The 21,811-nt window shown below is 36.3% G+C and overlaps 1 protein-coding gene across 1 annotated transcript in view; it reads left to right on the forward strand.

Annotated features, from left to right (window-relative positions):
- LOC126185353 (protein unc-13 homolog 4B-like) overlaps positions 1–21,528 on the forward strand; it is a 133,124-nt gene extending 111,596 nt beyond the window's left edge. Inside the window, exons 10-12 of the mRNA XM_049928122.1 lie at positions 966–1,089; positions 20,344–20,540; positions 20,866–21,528. Of these exons, the coding sequence (XP_049784079.1) occupies positions 966–1,089; positions 20,344–20,540; positions 20,866–20,954 (410 nt within the window). The 3' untranslated portion in view covers positions 20,955–21,528. The remainder of the gene's footprint in view (positions 1–965; positions 1,090–20,343; positions 20,541–20,865) is intronic.
- Positions 21,529–21,811: the final 283 nt, after the last annotated feature.

Below are 21,811 nucleotides of genomic sequence, written 5' to 3' on the forward strand. Positions count from 1 at the left end.
AGAATGCACAGAACAGGGTGCACAGGAATGATTAAGATTGCTCAGAGACAGTACTTGAGTGTGCAGCAGTGCCCTCTTTAGTATACCTAGAAAGGTCAATGCTATAGTGTTCTCAGGCACTAAACAGTGATCAAATTAACTGTACCTTTGAAATTCAGTGCTAATCAGCCGATGCCTTCTTAAAATTGAAGGACATAACATAAACATATGATCAGAGTGAGGTGTAAAGGTGTTGACATACCAGCACGCCTCAGAATGTGAGAACAACATGTGACAACTGAAATACCATGCCATAACCATAATGGACCATACTATGTTGTCCGGAGACTTGGTTCAATACAGGAGTATTGGAATAGGTATGGATCTGTCTGCATTGGCTGTTTTACACCATTTGCAGTGGGCTGAACTATAAGTGCACATGTCATTGAGACAGCTTTCATTTTTTACAACCTGCTTCAGGCAACTCCAAACATCATATTTCAGCAAGACAGTGCCCATTCACAAGTAACAGTGAATATGACGTCTTCCTCAAAGAATTACAAATATTACTGTTACCTTGGTCCAGATATTTGCTTTGCATGTTGCTCATCAAATATGTTTGGTACGTGATTCATTACCAACTTGTTTGTCATCATTCTTCAGAAATTATTGTGGATGACTTGTGGGTACACATACAAGTCACATTACTGGAGATTCTTGGGGAACATATGCAAGACCTCTTTTCTCATGCAGTGATGTTTAAAGACTCTGATTACAGCATGTAGGAGTATTATAACATACTAGATTCTCAGAATCAGAAATTAAGAACATTTTTGTAATCTTAGTTATTTGTATTTTGTAATGTTTCTGATATATATTGAAAATTTAATTTCAATCACATTTATCATGCTTGGTGATGCAATTTTGAAACACGTTATTGTAATGCTCTCTACAGAAACTTTTATAATTGTTTCTCTTTGTTTCAGCAAATTGCAATGCATATATAAAGATGCAACTCCTTCCCAAAGAAAAATATAAGTCTGTTGGGAAGATGAAGACTAAGGTGCAGAGAAATACATTATATCCCATATTTGATGAAACATTCAATGTGTAAGTTTTAATTGGGAGAATGATATAACTCACAATCAAAAAATTTTTACTATGTTTTTTAGCCTCAGTATATGTAAGTGGTACAAGAACTGATTTAACTTCTTTGCAATTGATCATCAGATGGCCTCTTAAAAAAAAAGGGGGGGGATAGTAAAATATTTGGGACTTAAATTATAAAATCAGAGTAATTTCCATACTCAGCTACACACGCTAAATATGTTACATAGTAGCTCTCCAAAGCAATACTCAACTGGTCAGCAAAAGCACTCACAAAGAGAATGCATCTCATTATGATTGTTGGTACTGAAGGCTATAGTTATCTACATAATAGTATGTAGGAAGTAATTTTTAAACAACAAGTACTGCATCAGAATATCTACAGTATAAAATTGATTAATAGAGATATCCTTCTTCAAAAAATTTTGAAGTAATTCAGAAGTATGCATATTGGAAAGTGAATGTAAGAATTCTAAGATTCTGAAAGAGATCATTGTAAGATGTGCATGAAATTTGGACCATGGACCTTGCCTTTGTGGGGTGGCATATGTGTCTCAATGATACAGACAGCCATAGGTGCAGCCACATTGAAGGAATGTCTTTGGAAAGAATGGTTGATATATGCTTTCTGATAAGGACTGGCAGCCTATTTAGCAGTTAACAGCACATCTTGGATGATCTACTGAACTGGCCTTGTAACACTATCCAAATGACCTTGCTATGCTGGTACTCCGATAGGGCTGAAAGCAAGGGGAAATTACATTCATCATTTTCCTCAGAACACACAATTTTATTGTGTGGGTTAATAATGATGACATTCTCTGAGGTAGAATATTCCAGGGATAAAATAGTCCTTCATTCGTATCTCCAAGCAGAGACTACCCAGGAGAATGCTGTCATCAGAAAACTGTGGGGTCAGAATGTGGAATTTTAGATACCTTAAACATGCAAGAAGGTTAGATAATCTGAAAAGAGAGAGAGATAGGTTGAAGTTAGATAGTGGTAATTAGTAAAGTGCAGTGGGAGGAGGAACAAGAATTTCTGGTCAAGTCAGTCCATTACCACAAAATCAAATAGTAGGAGTAGGTAATAATGAACAACAAAATGGAATGCAGGTGAACTAGAACAAGCAGTATGAATAACAGATTATCATAGTCAAGGTAGATACAAAGCCATGACTCACCACAGCAGTACAATTGTATACGCCTACTTACTCCACAGATGGTGAAGATACTGGAAAAATATCTGAGGAGAAATTTGGAGTATTTTGAAGGAAATGAAAATTTAAGTCTTAAGTAACTCAGAATTGATAAATAACAGAAAGAAAAATAGTAGGAAAAAGGAATGAATGGGAAGTAACTTGATAGAATTTTCCACAATTCACACTTTAATCATCGCTTATAATCAGTTTAAGAGTTGTGAGGAAAGTTTTTATATGAGGGAGAGATCTGGAAACATTGGACAGTTTCAGATGGATAATATTAGTTATGAAATGCAGAGTAAAGCCAGTGAATCTGGAGACATATAAAATTAAAAAGCTGAAAAATCAGATAGTACTGAGAATTTCAAAGAAAGCATTAAGCAATGACTAATTGAAACATGGGAAAGGAATACAATGCAATAGGAATGGGTATTTTTTATGTGAGGAAGAGATCTCTAGACAGTTTCAGATGGATAATATTAGTTATGAAATGCAGAGTAAAGTCAGTGAATCTGGAGATGTATGAAATTAAAAAGTTGAAAAATCAGATAGTCTTGAGAATTTCAAAGAAAGCATTAAGCAATGACTAATTGAAACCTGGGAAAGGAATGCAATGCAATAGGAATCGGTATCTTTGAGAGGTTAAATAGTAAAGTTAGTGCAGTAACAACTGGTCAACAAGACAACACCTAGTGGAAATCATAGGATAATACACAAGATGTTAAATTTAGTTGATAAGGGAGAAGATATAAAAATATGGCAAATGAAGCAAGCAAAAAGGTATCTAACATTGACCCAAAATTCCATAGGAATCAAAGAAGACAGGCACCCTTCTCCATATGTGGAACAATGTGGTCTCCTTCATAGAGAACATAGCAACTGATTTCCAGGAAGTACTTTCAGATATCCTTTTGGGGCCATAATGATAATGACTGCTTTTGTTGTGAATAAAGATGAAAGTGAGACAGGTCTGACCATGCTTTGCTGCAAGCCATGAACTCTTTCATTTGAAACTACTCTGTTTGCTTGTTAGCATGGACAGATTTCTCTCACATGGAAGTGATTACACAAAATGACAAATATATTAGAATATTTTCCATTCATTTTACTGTCTTGGTCCTTGCCAGGAATAGCCATTATGGGCACCATGAAAATGTATTATGGTGGGAAATGCCAATATATATTTACATTATATCCAGTATTATTACATAATCTTACCTAACAGTGGTCACCATATTGATTAATCCCTAATAAGTAAACTTGGCAAATATAAAATTTCACAATAACCTCTCTCTACTGCACTTTCAGCAGCAAATTTTATTCATGAGTGTATACCTTGAAGCACAGCTTGGTCTTCAGGGTTTCAATTAGCTACCATTTCTTTCTTCTTTTTTCCAAACTGTGTGTATGTATACAGGTGGGCTGAGAATGGTCAAGGACTTAAATGTAACAAAAATTATGGGCTTTCCCCAAAAAATAATAACAAAAGGAAATAAAAGTAAATGTTAACCATATTTGCTTTCAGTTACAGTAACCATGATTTTGTGTAATTGACTTTTAATATCTGGTTACTAAAATGTTTGGTTACTTCTGATGCCCCATGTTTTGAAAAATACATTATATCCTTTTCATTGTCAGTGTTAAACAACACAGAGGCATCATCAGTGTAAGTAATTAAATGGGAATTAGAAGGTTGTACGATATTATTTACATACTCAAGAAAAATAAATGATCCCAGTCTTGACCCCTGTGGCATGTCATTCATTACTGATTCAGTCATAGACTGACTGTTGATTTTTCTCTCCCCATTTTGATAATTTATTTGTTTATGGCTTTTTAGGTATGCAGACAAGAGTTCAAAAAATGTGAACATGATACTGCATGTCCTCAGTTTCTGCTAGAGAAGTGCATGGTTGACCAGCTCAAAAACCTTTGCAAGATCTAAAAATATACCTACAGTATATGTTCATCTAGCTTAAAAACTGAATTATTATAAAAACTAATCATAGGAAAGATAGATGTTAGAGTCTGTCTCACTGAAATAATCCTTAGGAAGTGCAGTCCACCCTCCTGCTGGGACCCTTAGAAGGAGGGCTGATATAGGAAACAGAGACTATTCAAAGAAGAGCATCATGTTTTTTTATGAGTTTGTAATAGAATGTTGTGCAACACAGTGTGCTTTATAGTGTTAAGGTTTTGAGAATGTAATTTCCTTGAAGAGTCTGTCGACATATCATTTTCTCCTCCATGTATCTCACAAAAAGGCCACAAAGGTAAAATTAGAGAGACTTTACTTAATAAAGAGGCTTACTATCAGTCATTCTTCCAGTTTGCTATTAATGATTAGAACAACAAAAGGGGAAGTGACCATAGCAACATGAAGACACTCTGCCACGCATTGTAAGATAGCTTGTCCAGAGAAGAGATACGGGTGTTACCTATTATTTTGTACCAGTTTTTCATGCTCATGCTTCAGTAGGATATCCCAGTTGGTTTGAGAGGTACAGTAAAACAGTACACATTTTTCGAATGTGAAAATATAAGCATGTTGGATGTCAGTAACAAAAGTGATATAGAAAAGCCTAGTGTCTTCATAATGGTGAAAGAATATTCCTAAAAGGTGGAATTAAACATTCCCATCAACAATTTGCTTTTATGTAATTTTTCAGTAGCTTCTTCTTTTTCAAAACTGTAGAAGTATGTTAATGTTTACATATACATCTACATACACTGTTCCAAATACAAATGGAGTGGGTGAAAAATGCTTCTATATGAGCCCTGATTTCTCTTATCTTCATGGTCCTTATGTGAGATGTATATTGCTGGCAGTGGAATTGTTCTGCAGTCGGTTGCAAATGCCAGCTCTCTAAACTTTCTCAAGAGTGTTTTGCAAAAAGTATGTCTTCTTCCCTTCAGGGATTCCCACTTGAGTCCACAGAATATTTCTGTAATACTTTGGTGTTGATCAAAACTACTGGTAACAAATCCCTTCAATGTCTTCCTTTTATCCAGATAGGTGGGGTCTCAAATACTCAAGCAGTATTGAAGAATGGATAATGTAATTGTTCTGTATGTGGTCTCCTTTATAGATGAACCAACCATTTGCCTTATCTATAACAAGCCTTACATACTCCTTCCATGTCATATTGTTTTGCAACTTCAAACCTAGATATTTAATTAAAGTCAGTGTTTAGGCAGCACACTATTGATACTGTATTTGAACATTACAGGAGTAATTGCCTGTTCATCTGCATTAGCTTACATTGTTCCCTGTTCTGTACAAGCTGCAATTCATCACACCAAGTACAAATTCTGTCTGAATCTTTATGTATCCTCCTACAACATAACAGGACAGAAAATTGAATAAAAATGATAAAATATTACAGAAATAACATCTGAAAATACTTATACAATATTTGTTCATGGTTTTTATTCTGCAAACTTGTTAATTATCTCATCACATTCAATAATCTGATCAAGGTTACTCAAAAAACGTTTTGTGAGTTTTGAGTTTCTGTGGGCCCCTAAGAGGTAAGGCCCTGCGCTTGTGCCCTGTTCATTTTCCATTAAATTCACCATAGAATATGGAAGATGCTTCAGTGTAATTCCATTTGTAACATAAATCAGCAAAAATCACAGATAAATGCAACAGAAGTCAGTAAAATTCACAGACATATATTTCTGTCACATTGATAGTGAAGGTCCTTCAAGATTCACTTGAAGCTCTGAAGATGAAACTATGCTTTGAACTATACAAAGTCTGTGAAAGTATTCTGGCATAGTAGCTCAGCATAGCTTCTGCCAAGAATACTGAAGTTCTGTGGCAATCAACTGAGATAGTTGTAAATGCTTTTGACAGCATCATGACATTATACAATGCCATAATAATCAATGATGACAGACAATAAGCAACAAATTGGAAACCTCTCTGCTGAAGAAAATTGGATAAGCAGGTAAATTATTGTGAAGACTCTTTTAGAGTGTGACGGAGATTTTTATGTTGTTAATGGCAAATCAATGAAAGCAGAAGGAAATTTGCAGGATGAAGGATAATTGCATGGCTAAGAAACATCTTATTTTGTCTCTTGAGACAAAGCTGTTGCTTCATGTCAATAAATATTAAATCTATTAATTGTTTTGTGATAGCCCATGATGATTGTAGGCATAATGTTCATTTTCCAGAATATCTTTGTGTCATTATAGCAGAGATATAAAATCTGACTCCATACAAATACAGAATCCACTGAAATATGCTACAAAAAAGGACTGTTGAAACCTCAGATATGGAATAAAAAGGTGGGACTGCAGAAACTGGATGTGAAGCTGTTGCTGAAACTGAAGACATTGTACGGAGATGACATGAAGAGATTGTTTATGATTGATTCTCCAGATATATGTGCATGAATTAAGAGAGACAACTGGGGCATTGTGGTCCATCATAATGTTCTAGGCAAGGAGGATTTAGGAATCTACTGAGAAGTAGGAGAGGAGAGAGGTTTTTGTATCAGCAGTAATGGCAAATGTGGAGTCATGCTACTATCTGTCACAAAACTGGGATGGCACAGTAATGAGAGATACATTAAATGAAAAGAGAAATCCAGCATTGGAATGTGTAAGGATTAAGATGAAAATGACTGGAGGGAAGAGTACAGCCAAGGGTCATAGGAACAATTTAAGAGGGTTTTAAGGTAATCCACATTTTATCATTGTCATTAACTGTGGCTCTCTTCCATACATATTCATATGGCGGATACATTTCTTTTTAGTAGGTATTATACTTTGTCTATTTCATACAGACATGTGACATATGTCGGTAAGCATTGCCCAGTTGAAAAATGGCAAAACGATTGTGTTGCATGAGAATTAATGCATGACGACACAGGATACCTGAGCCATACCATTGTGTCATCACTAACAGCCGTGACCTGAAGTCCTACCTGAAGTTCTCCTGGAGTGAGATCATTGTGCCTCTCAAAAACATTGGAAGAATGGGACCTGCAGAACTATGATTCATCACTGAAGCCAATGCAGGACATTCATCAGCAGTGCATGCTGCCTGTTCATGGTAGCACTCCAAACTCAACCATTTGTTTTGTGGTGTCAATGGCAGCCTAACCATGACGTGACAATTCCCTAGTCTGACTGTTGCTAGTCTCTGACCAATGACATAGGATAACACAGAAGGTTGCATGGAGCCCGTTACTGGTTCCTGGATGGCAAGTGTAGCTGTGAAGGGGTTTTGATGTTCTTGGTGCAGAATATGGTGATCCTCTGTTGTGGTGGTCAGATATGTTCAGCCAGAATCTTGACAAGCATGTTTGCCCTCATGTTCCATTGAAGTCAAACTTTTTGAGCCACTCTCACACTCCAGTGCCCCACAGATTTAGATATTGCACAATTTGACTACAATGAGGCCCTCTAAAACTCCTATCAGATGCTGATAAAACACTCTCACACAATTACATGGTACCTTCATGTCCTTCACAATGATCCACCAACACCTGACATAGATTATGCCCCTTATATACCATATCAGTCCTAAATGTGAACAACACTAATGCACTCTGTTGGCCATTCTATCTGCCACAGAGAATTGCAATTCTAATCAAAATACCCACCAATGGTGTGTATATGTATGAAGTTGCACTGAAACCTGATCATATGTTCTGGGTACCTCGCTTTTTAATCAGGCAATATATTTAATGACAAACTGTCTATTGGCTTCTATCTCAAGTTCTTTGGTGAAAATTTCTTTGATGATTTTTCTTAAGTTTCACAAGTACCACTGGGTGGTATTGTCAAAGCTTCACCCTCCATTGCTGCTAGCTGACTGAAATGGAACTTGCGGCTACAGATCTTATGTATCTATTGTACCAATGTCTGTGGGCTTCTCCCCATCCATGCTGCCTGCAACACTCATACACTGCAGCACAGGAATCCAGGATCCATTCACCATATCAGTTTCTCTTGCTGAAGCTGTTATCACATTTATGGATATTATGGCTTCTCTGAAGAAGTGGTTGTGGTAGTTCTCAACAGCAAGAAATTCTGTGTTGGCAAATTTTATTATGTGATCAGCGCCACATGTACATGCTCTGCCACGGGTGATTACTCCACCTGTCCCAACCTAAAATATGGTTTATATTCAGTGACCCTGGTGTTATGGATTTCCAATCAATCCCACATAGATTTTCCCACATGTACAGATATATGATACATTTCCAACACTGTAAGTTGGTCCCTTTTTCTCTTTGTAAATCTGCTATAACCTTTGATCTTCTTGGTTGTAATGAGTTTTTATGCCATGTTTGCACAATATACAGCCAGTTTTGTCTCTGACCATGAAATGTATGGCAGAGAAGCCATCCTGACTTTTCTTCTTCCAACATGACACTTCCCTGACTGATACATTTTGCGACACTTCTTACGCAACTGGTTGAGTACCCATTACTCCTCAGAATGCTTTTCAGGTGTTGCATTGTCTGAGGCACTGTGGCTGACATAATGCTTGTCTTTGAATCATTGAGAGTCATCCCCTTTTTTTCTGGCTTAGGTGATGGTGTGTCAGTTTTCGATACATGCTGTGTCCCATGTTTTCCCCTTTCCTCATAACCAGCACATCTAGTTGGTCATTTACTACCTCCATAGTAAATTTTATGTGGCATGGAGACTGTTCAGAAGTAAAGGAAGTCACCAAGCTATTCCTCACTACAACCCCATACAACAAAGTTGTCACTAATGTCCCTGTACCACACCTTATGTTTACAAGATTCAAAGTCCAGAGCATGTCTTTCAAAATGTTACTTGAAGAAATTGGCCCACTGGACTGAGTGGATTACCCATGGTGACACCTTCCAACTGTTTATAGAATTCAACATTCCACATGAAATAGCTTGTGGTAAGACATTCATGAAAGACCTTGGTGATGTCATGCAGGAAAAGGGAATTGATAGTCTCCATGGGATCACTGAGTGCCACTTTTGTAAACAAAGAAACAATGTCAAAGCTGGCCAAACATTGCTTGGTCCAATTTTACTTTCTTCAGTTTCTCAGTGAAATGTCCCAAATTCTTTATGTATGTGTCAGTATTTCCTATGTGTAGCTGAAGTAGAGTCCTAGTGTTCCACCAATTTATACATCAGTGAGCCAGGAGTTTTTATCATCCGTCTTAATGCAACATAATCCATACAGTCAAGATGATATGACTTCTGTGACATACAGCATTCTATATAGGTCTGCCAAGAGAGAAGCCACCTTGATTAATTGAGTCATATACCCTGTGATCTGCTGCATTGGATCTATGCCTTCAGTACATTATTGAATCTAATAGGTCCCAAATCTTTTCCTCATAATCTTTGGTCTTCATTTTAAGTAACATTTTCCTTATTGGCAGACACTACTAATGTATCCTTGTAGCTGTTAAGGCTCATGATAGCTTGCAACACTTCTTTTTTAAGATTTCAAGCTGGTAGTTTTGCTCAACACAATACCCTGACTGTTTCATATCACGTTTTCTCAGATTTTTCACGAGGAATGACCCGGACGGCCTCTTTGATATTAGCAATGATTTTCTCAACAGGTAAAGTACCAAAATTCCCTCCATTTTGAGGCACAGACAGTCCCTCTGATGTCGGTGGTCATTCAATGAGTTTGACCACTGTGTGTGATATGATTGGAATCAACTTGTAGATCTGCTTTCCATATCTTGCAAATTTTTTCTTCTGTTGCTTGATGCTACAGTCATGTTTGTTCTGCATGCTCCTGTTAGTGAAGCTGTCAACCATATCCTAGTTGTCTCAGTTCATGCTGCCACTTATTTGATATAAACTGTCCAAAAGTAGCTCATCTGTTCTTGCCGAATCTCTCCGTGTTGTATGAATTCACTCACGAAGAAAAGCTCATACATATGATGTGTCTGTGTGGTGTAACAAATCTGTCCATGTCTCTTGAGATTGTTCATGAATTTTCTTATGGCTATCAGACTCAAGTTAGACAGCTTTACTGAGAGAACATGCTTAACAAAATAAACCTGACATGTGACTAATACGAATGTATGTCTTTTATATTTTTCAAATATTAAAGTTATTCAGTTGAAAAAGTCACTTTGAAATAATAACAGTGCATGTCAAATTACTTTTTTATTGTCCCTTTAGCATGTAACACACTTCCCAAGCAATGCATAAACTCATCCAATTGTGTGGCAGTAGTGAAGCTTGCTTCACATTCATAATGAATTGTTATATTGCATTTCCATTTTAATTAAACATGTTACAATGGGTCACAAAAGACTTTTCATTTGTGTTCTACCATCAGTATGTTTCTCCATGAAAGTTGCAGATTCATGAACATGGTACTGTTTCAACCATAAATCTCAAATTTAGTCCTGTACACTTTCCTGCAAAATAACTGAATTACTCAAACACTTTTCTCTTACATACCGATATAACACATTTAACTCTTAATTATGCTTTCTAGAAAATTCTTCATACTACTTATCTGAGACAAAGCTGTGCATAATTGTTCCATACTGAAGCCCAACAATGACTCACTGCACATTAACTCGGCCCATGGCCAGTACTACTGCGGCATTCTTGATGTTGTATTGCAAGACAATGCTTCCTCCAGAGAAAAGGCTTGATCAGCTTCAAAAATTCCAGAAGCCAACAATAAGTAAGGAGTACAATATTGCTCCATCAAAGACTGGGTGTTATGGGCACAGGCTGCATGAAAAACAGTGGTATTACAATATTATCAGTTCTCATACAGTTCAAAAATTGTGTACCTCTTTTTTTCTACTTCTTGACTGTACTAGTACATGAACTTTATCTCTTTCAGGCATACTTTCATAACCTCAGCCTTTATGATACTTCAGTTGTCTTTTGTGTACACACATTGATCTGTCTATGCAAAAGGAATATTATTATACAGATTGTACATAACTAAAGTTTAGCAATGTAGGAAAGGACAGATTGGAACTTCCTGTAAAGAAGACATGTCATGTTTTAGACAGGCACAAAGTTCCATTTTCAAAATGCTTTAGAAAGAGAATGACTGCTCAGAATGATGTCAAATTTGAACAGTGTATTATTATTCAGGGTGCAACATCATGGAAAAAGAAATGAAAATTTTACCAGTAGATTGCACTATGTCTTAATGTAAATGAATTGCAGTATTAGGGCTATGGCTTGACTTTCTCATCACACTACCCATACTGTTCAATATTGAATATGCATGACTGCACAAGTTCAACAGTCAACATTTGTGGTACTGTGGTACTGTTAGTTAGGAAAGCCCATCCACCATGGTAAAGTTGTATCACATCAGATGGAAAAATAGGTTTTTGGTTGTCATGAGGCCAAACACTGCATAAAAAGCGAAATGACATTGGTTTTTAATTGTCCTGGGGCCAAAAACTGCATAAAAAGCAAAATGGTAACAGTTTCTAATTGTTGTGATACTGGTGCAAGACTTCTTCAATATGCTGTCCACCATTTTCTGCCACAAGCTGAAACTGAGAAACAGCATGTTCCACAGCAGATGGGAATATCTCGAGGCCATGTTCAGAATGTGTTACAAAATGCATGCCTTTAGTTCAGCTACTTTTAGTGTTGTAGTACTGAACACAACATCTTTCAGATAACCCCACTGTCAGAAGTCACACAGATTAAGATCAGGTGATGTGGATGGCCAGGATGTAGGGAAATGATGGCTGATAATTCTAGCACTTTTGAAATGCCTCTGTAGCAGCTGCTTTACTGGCTGTGGAACATGCAGACATATGTCATCTTGCATAAAAATGATCCTATGCACACATTCATGCGTTTGAGCAGTTGGAATGACATTGCTGCATGAAAGATTCATAACACTTACCGGTGATGACACAGGTAACAGGACCTGCAGGACTCATCTCCTGAAAGAAATGCTGCCCTATGATAAATGGTGTCCTCAACTTGCACCACACAGCTACATTTACAGAAAGGAGTGGTATCAGTTGACGTGTGTTTGTGTGTGTGTGGATTTTCTGTTGCCCATATTCCACAATTCTAGACATTAACATACCCTTGGAGATGGAAATGGGCTTCATCTGTCCACAGAACATTCCACCACCATTGATTGTACACTTCCATATAAGCAAGAAATTCCTGAGTGAACATTTGTCCAGCAAGCAGGTCAGTGGAAAACAACTCCTAAACATGGGTAACTTTGTATGGAAAGTGATGCAGGATATTTCATAGGATGTTATGCACCTTGACTGCAGGCACATCCAACATTTGGGCAGTTCCCTGTGCACTGCATTTTTGCACACCATTGCTTGACACCTCCTACAGTGTTGTGGCCACATCTTCAACAGATGTCATATCAACTGCTTTCCTCCCTCTGCCACATTACACTTCACAAGAATTGTCTTTCTTAACTTTGTAATCTTTTCTCCAGATGCTTAGCAGGTACTGAACATTTTGTAACCTCTTCTCAAACCCTTGAGCATCCAGAAATTCTGCAGGGCTACTGGTGCACAGCCACCATTCTCATAAAAGAGCTTTACAAGCAGTGCATGATCCTTCATGGAGACAGTCATGTTACTGCCTCAGACAGAAACTGAGGAACAGCCATATGCTGCATTTTGTTGGTTGCATATTCTGACACATAATGCACCCTCTATTGGTCAAATTTTCATTAATTTTTCCCGATGATGTTTCCCTCTGTATCAATAATATGCTATTCATATTTGACATCATTCTAAGCAGTGGTTCTCTTTCTACAGCATTTTGAAACTGGAACTGTAATAATGGACACCCTGTATCTATAACTACTGCTCAGTACATAGAAGAAATTAAAAGAACGTAAACTTCCATTAAACTGGAACCTAGTTAGTTACAAACTCTTTAAAATTTATACATCTACAGCAAACAACATGTCCTCAAGTTCAAGTACATTAACTACCATGACATAAAAAAAATTGATAAAAATTTATTTATGTTGGGGTAATGTAAGACAGCCAGAAACATTTGTATTAAAAAATTTGAAAAAATAAGTTTCTAATATAAGAAAATACAAGATTTTGATTAGTTATCTGCAACAAAACCCTTTTACTTTTACTTTTCTGTGCAACAGTTTGAACAGTGTCCACACTCGCTGATAGGTGGCTGTAGCAGCTGATTGTAACACTTCATTTCTGCTGATAATTCAAATTGAGCATGACAGGCATTAATAGTTGCTTCATGGCAGGAGGCAATAGCTGTTGTTTTTGGTTGCTGGCAGCTGGTCAGCAACCAGCAGCTGCAAGAGCAGGCAGCGAAAAGTGAATGGCATGAATGCAAGCCCTACTGCACTGTTCATGCTCAGTAGAGGCTGGGGTGCCACTGGACTCTGATGCCAGAAAAATGCAAGCACACTAACAAATAGTATGGCTCAGCATTCATACACCGACAAAAGTTGATCATGCATAGGGCATAACACTCCTACTTTGTAAGTGCCGCAATTGTAAAATGCCATAAGAAGAAAAATTCTGCTGACAGTCTACACTGCTGCTAGCATTAATAAAAATGATCCAAAATACTAAATAACTCACTTTTTGTAAACATCTGACACTCCTGCAATTTGTGAGTACCATTGAGTCTTCTTGCAGGCCTACAACACGCGCAGTGCATCATTGCAAACCTCTTCTCCCTCTTTTTGCATCTTCTCTTCCATGTTTACATCCTTGTAAACAAACAAAGAAGAATACACTACTTCATCTCTGCCTATTTGACTTCACACCATGTATGCATGCATGGTTGACATTGGCCATTCTCTCCTCTCTTTCCATTCCTTTCTATGTTTCTATCCATAAACTGGCAAGCCATAGTTTTCTCACATATATTTGCAGTGGTAATTGTCTCTTCTCTTGTTCCCTTCAGTTGCATTTCCTCTTGACTTATTCTCTGTCCCGTTTTCTGTGAATCTTCTTCACACCTGGTCTACAGTTTCAGTTGGTGGAAGATCATGAATTTCAAGCTGTAGCCATAGGGTTGCCCTGCATACAATATTATTTTCCTTAAAACTTACTTCAAAATACAGAGGCCTTCCTAATTCCTTTTGCCAAAATACTGAATATGATTGCTTCTTGCTTCCCAAACAACATACTTTCAAAGTTTCTTCTGATGATCTAATGAACTCTGACATTTCTCTCAAAATCTTGATTTTGTTTTGTAACAGTCTGCTTCAGCTCTTCTGCAATAATATTCTTCATGTCCTCTGTATGAGTATCCCTTTTTAAAGTACATTCCTTATCCACTGAAGTCATTTGAATTCATACCAAAGATTTTAGCATTCAGTTAAGTATTATCACTGTCTATGCATGTACTAGTTGTTTTGTCATTTGAGATTGCAGTATCAGTCATTCTGTATGACAAACTGAGGTCAAAACCAGATATCTCAATTATAAAACCCTTGTCTGATGTTACTTCCACCTGCAACTCTACTGTTAATGAACATTTCATAAGAATAATAGGTGCTTTTTGCATTTCATTTCATACATCTACATTTTTCTCTTCTTGTCTCTCCTCACATATCTTTGCCATTCCCTCTCAACCCTCCTTCAATGCAGATTTCATTTCATTCACAATTTTCTCTTGGTTTTCCTGAAACTCTGATTTAAGTTCCTCCTTTTATTCCTTCATTAATTTCTCTGCCATTTCTTTTTTACTTTCTTTTAATTCTTTTGCAAATTTCTCTTGACTTTCCATAAACGAATTGGCAACCTCTCTAGATTTCTTTCTGGGTTCTTGAGTATTCTTTTGTGTTTTCTTCTATCGTGTTTAACAGTGCTGCTGTATCTAACTGACTGATAACTAGGAGCAACTGATGCTCGATTTTACTACTAGTCAGGATTCACTTTCTCTCTTCCTGTTTTTGTATCTGAGGAACTGATATTTTGCTCTTGCTTAATTCCACCACTAGCTCCATGTCTCCTTTACTCACATCTTCAAAATCAGAATCTTTGAACCCTGTATTATCACACTCAATCTCCCTCTTTATCAAGCTGATTTTCCACAATCTTATCTGCTGGTTTGCTCCTTTTCCAATGACATTTTTACACTTCAGAATCAAAAGCACAAAACACAAGCCTAACTAACTTTCTGCACACAAGATTCATCACACAGTAAATGATTCTAAAGTTTTGCCTTGAGCTGCAATTTCAAACTATTCAGAATTGCCATTATTGCAGCACTTCCGATTTTTGCTGTGTCTGTTGGTTGTTGTGTTGTGGTTTGATGCTGAAAACGGCACAACTACCTTGTGGAGATGGTCATCTCAAACCACTTCAATTGAAGAAGCTGAATATTCTTCTCATCTCAAAGCACTGCAATCTGAGATGGTATAGATTCTGTTTCAGCTGCAATTCTATTGGTGATGATCCACTCTTGTCACTCTCTCCACTTGCAGACACATCACTTTATTGTTCAATACTCATTATTCCATACCACCTCCCCATTCTTCACCAAAAAAGCAATTGTCTAAAGTGATAAAATCTAAACTACATCCTGCCATAATTGTCAGATGTATTTACCTTTGTCATCAGACATGTGTTTGGCGGCTTTATTGAGAGACTATGCTTTGTCACAAAATAAATCTGACCTTGTGCCTAATTCAAACAGATGTGTCTTGTATGTTTTAAATATTAAAGTTATTCAGTTGAAAAAATGGAAAATGTCACTTTGAAATAATAACAGTACGAGTCAGATAATTTTGTTTTGTTATCTCTTTAGCATGTTTCAAATTTTCCTAACAGTTCCTCAACTCATCCAGCCATGTGTAAACAGTTAAGCTCATTTCACATTCATACTGAACTAACAATTGCTACAACGTGTTTCCACACAAATAAAACCAGTAATCACTGATCACAGAGCCCTTTTCATTTATGTTCTAATGTCAATAGATTCTTCCATGAAAGTTACTGATTCATGAACATAATATGGTTTCAGCCAGAAATCTCAAAACTAATCCCCTCTGTCTCTCCATCAAATAACTGGATTGTTCAAACACTTTTCTCCTAGTAACTGATGTAATAATTTCAACTCATAATTATACTTTCCAGAAAATTCGTCATACTGTTTATCCATGACATGACTGTACATGACCACTCTGTGCTGAAGCCAACAATGGCTAATACTTCATCCAGAGAACAGGTGCATTCACCTTCAAAATTTTGAGAAGCCGGCAATAAATGAGGAGTACAAAATTGCTATGTCGTAATATCAAAGATAGCAGTATTCCTTATAGTGGTGGTGATTAGGAACTTTGGTGTGGCACCACAACAGAAAAAAAGGGGCAGCATGCACTGAGATGACTGGCATAAGATAGACAGCGAGTGGTGTTCATCCAAGATATTCTTGCAGAAGTCTGTTTCATAAGTTACAAATATTAACACTTACCTCTCAATTCATATTTTCTTTGATGATTTTTGTTTCTAACAACCTATCTCTTTTTAAAACTAATAGTGAATGTCATGATCATAATACTAGGTCTAAAAATGATCTACACAGGGATCTGAAACATTTAAGTCTTGTTCAGAAAGGTGTTCATTATTCAGCCACAAAAATTTTCAACTCCCTTCCATCAGGTATTAAAGATCACATTAATGTCTTACCTACTTTTAAATGTAAATTGAGAGAATACCTAATGGTAAATTCCTTCTATTCTCTTGATGAGTATCTACAGATAAAGCAATGATTTTTTATACTGATAAAAATTTGTTTGCTATAGATCACATTAACTGTTTAATTTGGAAAATGTACTATATTTCCTTTTTAGGTATTGTTTTATATTACTTGAGCTATACCTTTGATTTGATTTTAACCTACAAACTTATTCATAATCTTATGGTACATTTTTGTCATTTTATATATGTGTATTATTTGTTTAATTTGGAAAATGTACTATATTTCCTTTTTAGATATTGTTTTATATTACTTGAGCTATACCTTTGATTTGATTTTAACCTACAAACTTATTCATAATCTTATGGTACATTTTTGTCATTTTATATATGTGTATTATATCTGTTGTATGTAATCATGACTCATTCCACATCCTTGTGATTTATCACAATACGGATTAATGGAATACGAAATAAATAAATAAAAAATAAATAAAAAACTCACAAGAGCATGCAAAATGAACTCAACTGCTGCACAGAGCAACAGAAGAAATAGTTTGCAAGATGTGGGAAGCAGATTGACATGTCATTTCCTGGCCTGTCATGCACAGGAGTCAACCTCAGTGAATGGTCATTGACATCAGAGGAACAGACTATCCTTCAAAATAGAATGAATTTTGCTGTCATCCACAGAACTGTACCTATGAAGGATGTGATTGCTAACACAGAAGTGGCAATCTGGACCCTTCCTTGTGAAAAAGTGAGGAAATATCCCCTGTAACTGCCAGGGTATTGTGCCAAGCAAACCATCAGACTACAACCTGCAAAAAGAAGAGTTCAAGCTATCAAGAACTTTAACACTGGAAGAATATTTTAGTACTGTCTGCTGACAAGGTAAATGTGACCATTTTAATGGAGACTGAAGATTATGATGAGAAGGATTGGGACCTATTTGACCCAATGACCTGGTGAAAGCTATGCAAAGATATGAGCAATGGATTACATGGAAATAAAACAGTTAATCAAGGAATCTTCTCTCTCAGGGGATGTACAGAAGTGCCTTCACATCACAGAGGTTCTGCCTCCTTGGCTGTATGGATTACGAAAAATCCACAAAGATAATATTCCACTAAGACCAATCATAAGCACTCATGGCTCACTGACATATAAACTAGAAAAACATTTGGCCTCTGCTTCAGCCACATGTGGGAAAGACTGACACATATGTAAAGGACACTCAACATTTCATTGAAGCTGATGAAACTGCAACTGGAGCAAATGACATCTTGGTTAAGTTTGATGCTGTTTCTGTGTGTACAAAACTGCCACTCACTTATATTCCACAGAGTATTGCTTCCATTTTCTTGCATGACATCACCAAGTTCTGTCATGCATGTGTTACTGTGAGCTATTTCATGTGGAATGCCAATTTCTATGAACAGCCGGAAGGTGTCACCATGGGCGATCCGCTCAGTCCAGTGATGGCCATTTTCTTCATGTATCATTTCAAAACACAGGCACAGGCACTAGACTTAGAACATTGTAAACCTAAGGTGTAGCACAGACAGATTAAGGACACCTTTGTTGTGTGGAGCCTTGGTAAGAAACAGCTCACTGAATTCCTTAGACATCAGATCTGCCTCCAAGCCAACACAAAATTTACTATGGAGGTAGAAAAAGACGAACAGCTACCCTTTTTAGATATTCTGGTTATGGGAAATGGGGAGAACCTGGGACACAGCATCTATTGAAAACTGACAAACAGGGACCAATACCCACACCGACTGGCAAGCCATTGCCCAAGCCAGCGAAGAGAGATAATTAATAAGTTCATAATGCATGCAAGACAAATGTATGAGCCACAGTACCTCAGATGTGAGATGCAACACTTTGAAACCATTCTGAGGAGTAATAGGTACTCAACCAGTTGCATAAAAAGCATCACAAAATCTGACACTCAGCAAAGTGATGCATCGGGAGAAGCAGTGTCGGTTGTGGCCTTTCTGCCACACATCCCTAGAATGATGGACAGATTCGGTCCTATATTGTTCAAATATGACATAAATACTATTTAAAAAGTGGTCAATAAGATGACAGATTGTCTCAGATCAGTAAAGCACAAAAGGGACTAACTTACAATGTTGGGAATATACTGTGTATCCTGTACACAAAGGAAAGTCTGTGTTGGAAACAGCTGGACCATCCATCAACACTAGGATCACTGAATGTAAATGGTATTTGAGATTGGGGAATGTGGAGAAACCAACCTTGGTTGGGCACACACTGTGTGAGACCGACCACATAATAAAAGTTTCCAGAACAGGATTTGCCCTTGAATATTGATGTGACAGGTACAAGAATTCGTGAATCAAAGAATTTGAGAATTTTATTCACCAAAGATCATTTTACAATGACATTGGCTTTGCCATACAGGATGTAGTAGTAGAAACATAGTAATAAAATAAACTAACTTCATTACACTATAGTATATATTTAAAGCATGGCAGTGTAACAGATTACAGCACAATAGTTTCTAAACGTTAATGCAATAAGCTATACTATAATATACTATAGTGTAGTAAAGTATACCTTGTACATAGTGTATTGTATACACTATGTAATTACACACAACTTAACCAAAACATACAACAATATGCTTAACTACAAAAAACTCCTCAGAAATCTCAAAGGAATCTTTAATGTCATAAAATCGATGATCTGACAGCCAGCAGTACCACCTAATTTTTAAAAAATTTATATCCATAGAATTGGCAGTTTATTGACCATTTTGAATTGGTTTACTTTGTGGGAATTTTCTGTTCTTGCTAATATTTCAGAATTCATTGCCAGAGGGGAAATACATGAACATAACACCAGGGCTAAGGGTAATTTAGACATACCATTATGTCTAAATTACCCTTAGCTCTGCTGTTATGTTCATGTATTTCCCCTCTGGCAATGAACTCTGAAATATTATTTTTAATATAGAGTATAGACACATAAATGTATAAATTTATAATTGTGAGTATTCGGAGCCTGGAAAAAAAAGAGGACGACAGTACTCCCTATGACCTCTTTCGCATATTATGTGTAACACTTTTTTTGTAATTTCAAAATGTTCTTGGTGTGAGGGGAGTGCACCCATATAATCAGACCATACAAAATATGTGACTGTAATAGCCCAAAGTATGTCACTCTAAGGCACTCCAAGCTCACTACCTCCCTTAGTTTCAAGTAAGATTTGTCACCCGAGATATTTTTTCACGTATGTGATTGGCATATTCTTCTCAATAGAGTTTTGAGTCTTTCTGTTCCTTATGCAGTAATAGTAATTTCCTGGGAATATTTTTTAAAAGTGGAATGTCTGTCACTAAACATATTGTGTGTATGAGAGCTCATCTATATTTTTCTTTTCCAGTGATCTCACAACAGAACAATGCAATATCAATAATGCAGTCATTAGGTTCACTCTAAAAAGCAGTAGCATATTTACAATGAGTGGAACTTTCTTGGGTGAGACATTTGTCCTGCTGTCTCAAATACCATCTCTCAGTGAATACCCACAGATAACAGTGCAGCAGCAGCTTTTAAGATTAACGCGACCAATATCAACTGGTACAGTATTGTTTTACCATTGCAGTTTAAGCAAATTCTTCATATTCTTGGTACAAATGTGAGAAGTTAAACTCAGACATAAATCTAAAAAGCCTCAATTGCATAAGTAACAGAAAATCAAGTTTTTAAAATTTTTGAAATTTACATGTATAATTTTTAGTATCAGTTGTGCCATCAGTGAGCAGTTTAAATATATTAAGCACATGAACAAAAGACAACTTTATTCAAAAATTCTTCTCTTACTTATTTTTAGCAGGATTTGTAAACAAAATTATCTGTCAATTATATTTACTTGAGTCATATAGTTCCTTCTCCATTTTTTCAGGGAGTTATTCATTTCAGGCTCTAAAAGACTGTAAAAGTGAGAAGATAAAGAAATTTATGAAGAAGGAGAAGCTAAAACTCAAACAATGAAACTTCATTAAAAATGCTAACAGAGTTATAGTGTTGATACACTGTTAACTGACCTCAGTACATGAAATCTGTAGCTCGGAAATGAATAACATATGATGCTATGTGGTTCATTTTGTCTAGTATTTTATATTGCTGCAAGAGTGTGGGAAGTTACTATTGTTGTAAGCTTTGAAGAACAGTTGCTGTCAACACCAAATTTTGTGAATATTTTGTGTTCAGTACACAACACACTGATAAACTAGTGACTGACCTCAAGATATGAACATCTATTGCTCCAGAAATGAATTACAAATGCCACAATGTGGTTCATTCAGTCAACTATTTCTTAGTGCTGCAAGAGTGCTGGAAGTTATTACTGTTGTAAGTTTTGAAGAACAATTGTTCCCAACACCAAATTGTGTGAATATGTTACTTTCAGTACAAGACATTTTTGTGGAACACAGTGTATGAGATGATACTCCAATTCAGTATTATTGTGCGATGAAAGCACAAAGGTGCTTCTTAATGTGATATTTATAATACATTTTGTATTTTTTACAAATTTTAACAATTCTTGTACATAAATAAAAAAATTTCAACAGAAGTATACTTGCTTTCTATTATCTAGTACTGTAAAAATCTGAACTTGAAAGAAATATCATTTTCAGGCAAATATTAAATATCTCCTGAGATGAAAAATGCATCATTATTCAGCTTCCATGAACTTTAATGAAATACAAGTTCTTAATGTTTGTATTTCTCTGTAGAACAACCATTTAGTTGAATATCTTATCAAGATCAGTCAGTTATACTTTTGAAAATACATTGCATAGCACTTGGCAGAAATTAGTAGCTGTCTTAGATCAACTGAACACTTA

The sequence above is a fragment of the Schistocerca cancellata genome, chromosome 1, assembly GCF_023864275.1.
Source record: "Schistocerca cancellata isolate TAMUIC-IGC-003103 chromosome 1, iqSchCanc2.1, whole genome shotgun sequence".
In the NCBI taxonomy this organism is placed as follows: Eukaryota; Metazoa; Arthropoda; class Insecta; order Orthoptera; family Acrididae; genus Schistocerca; species Schistocerca cancellata.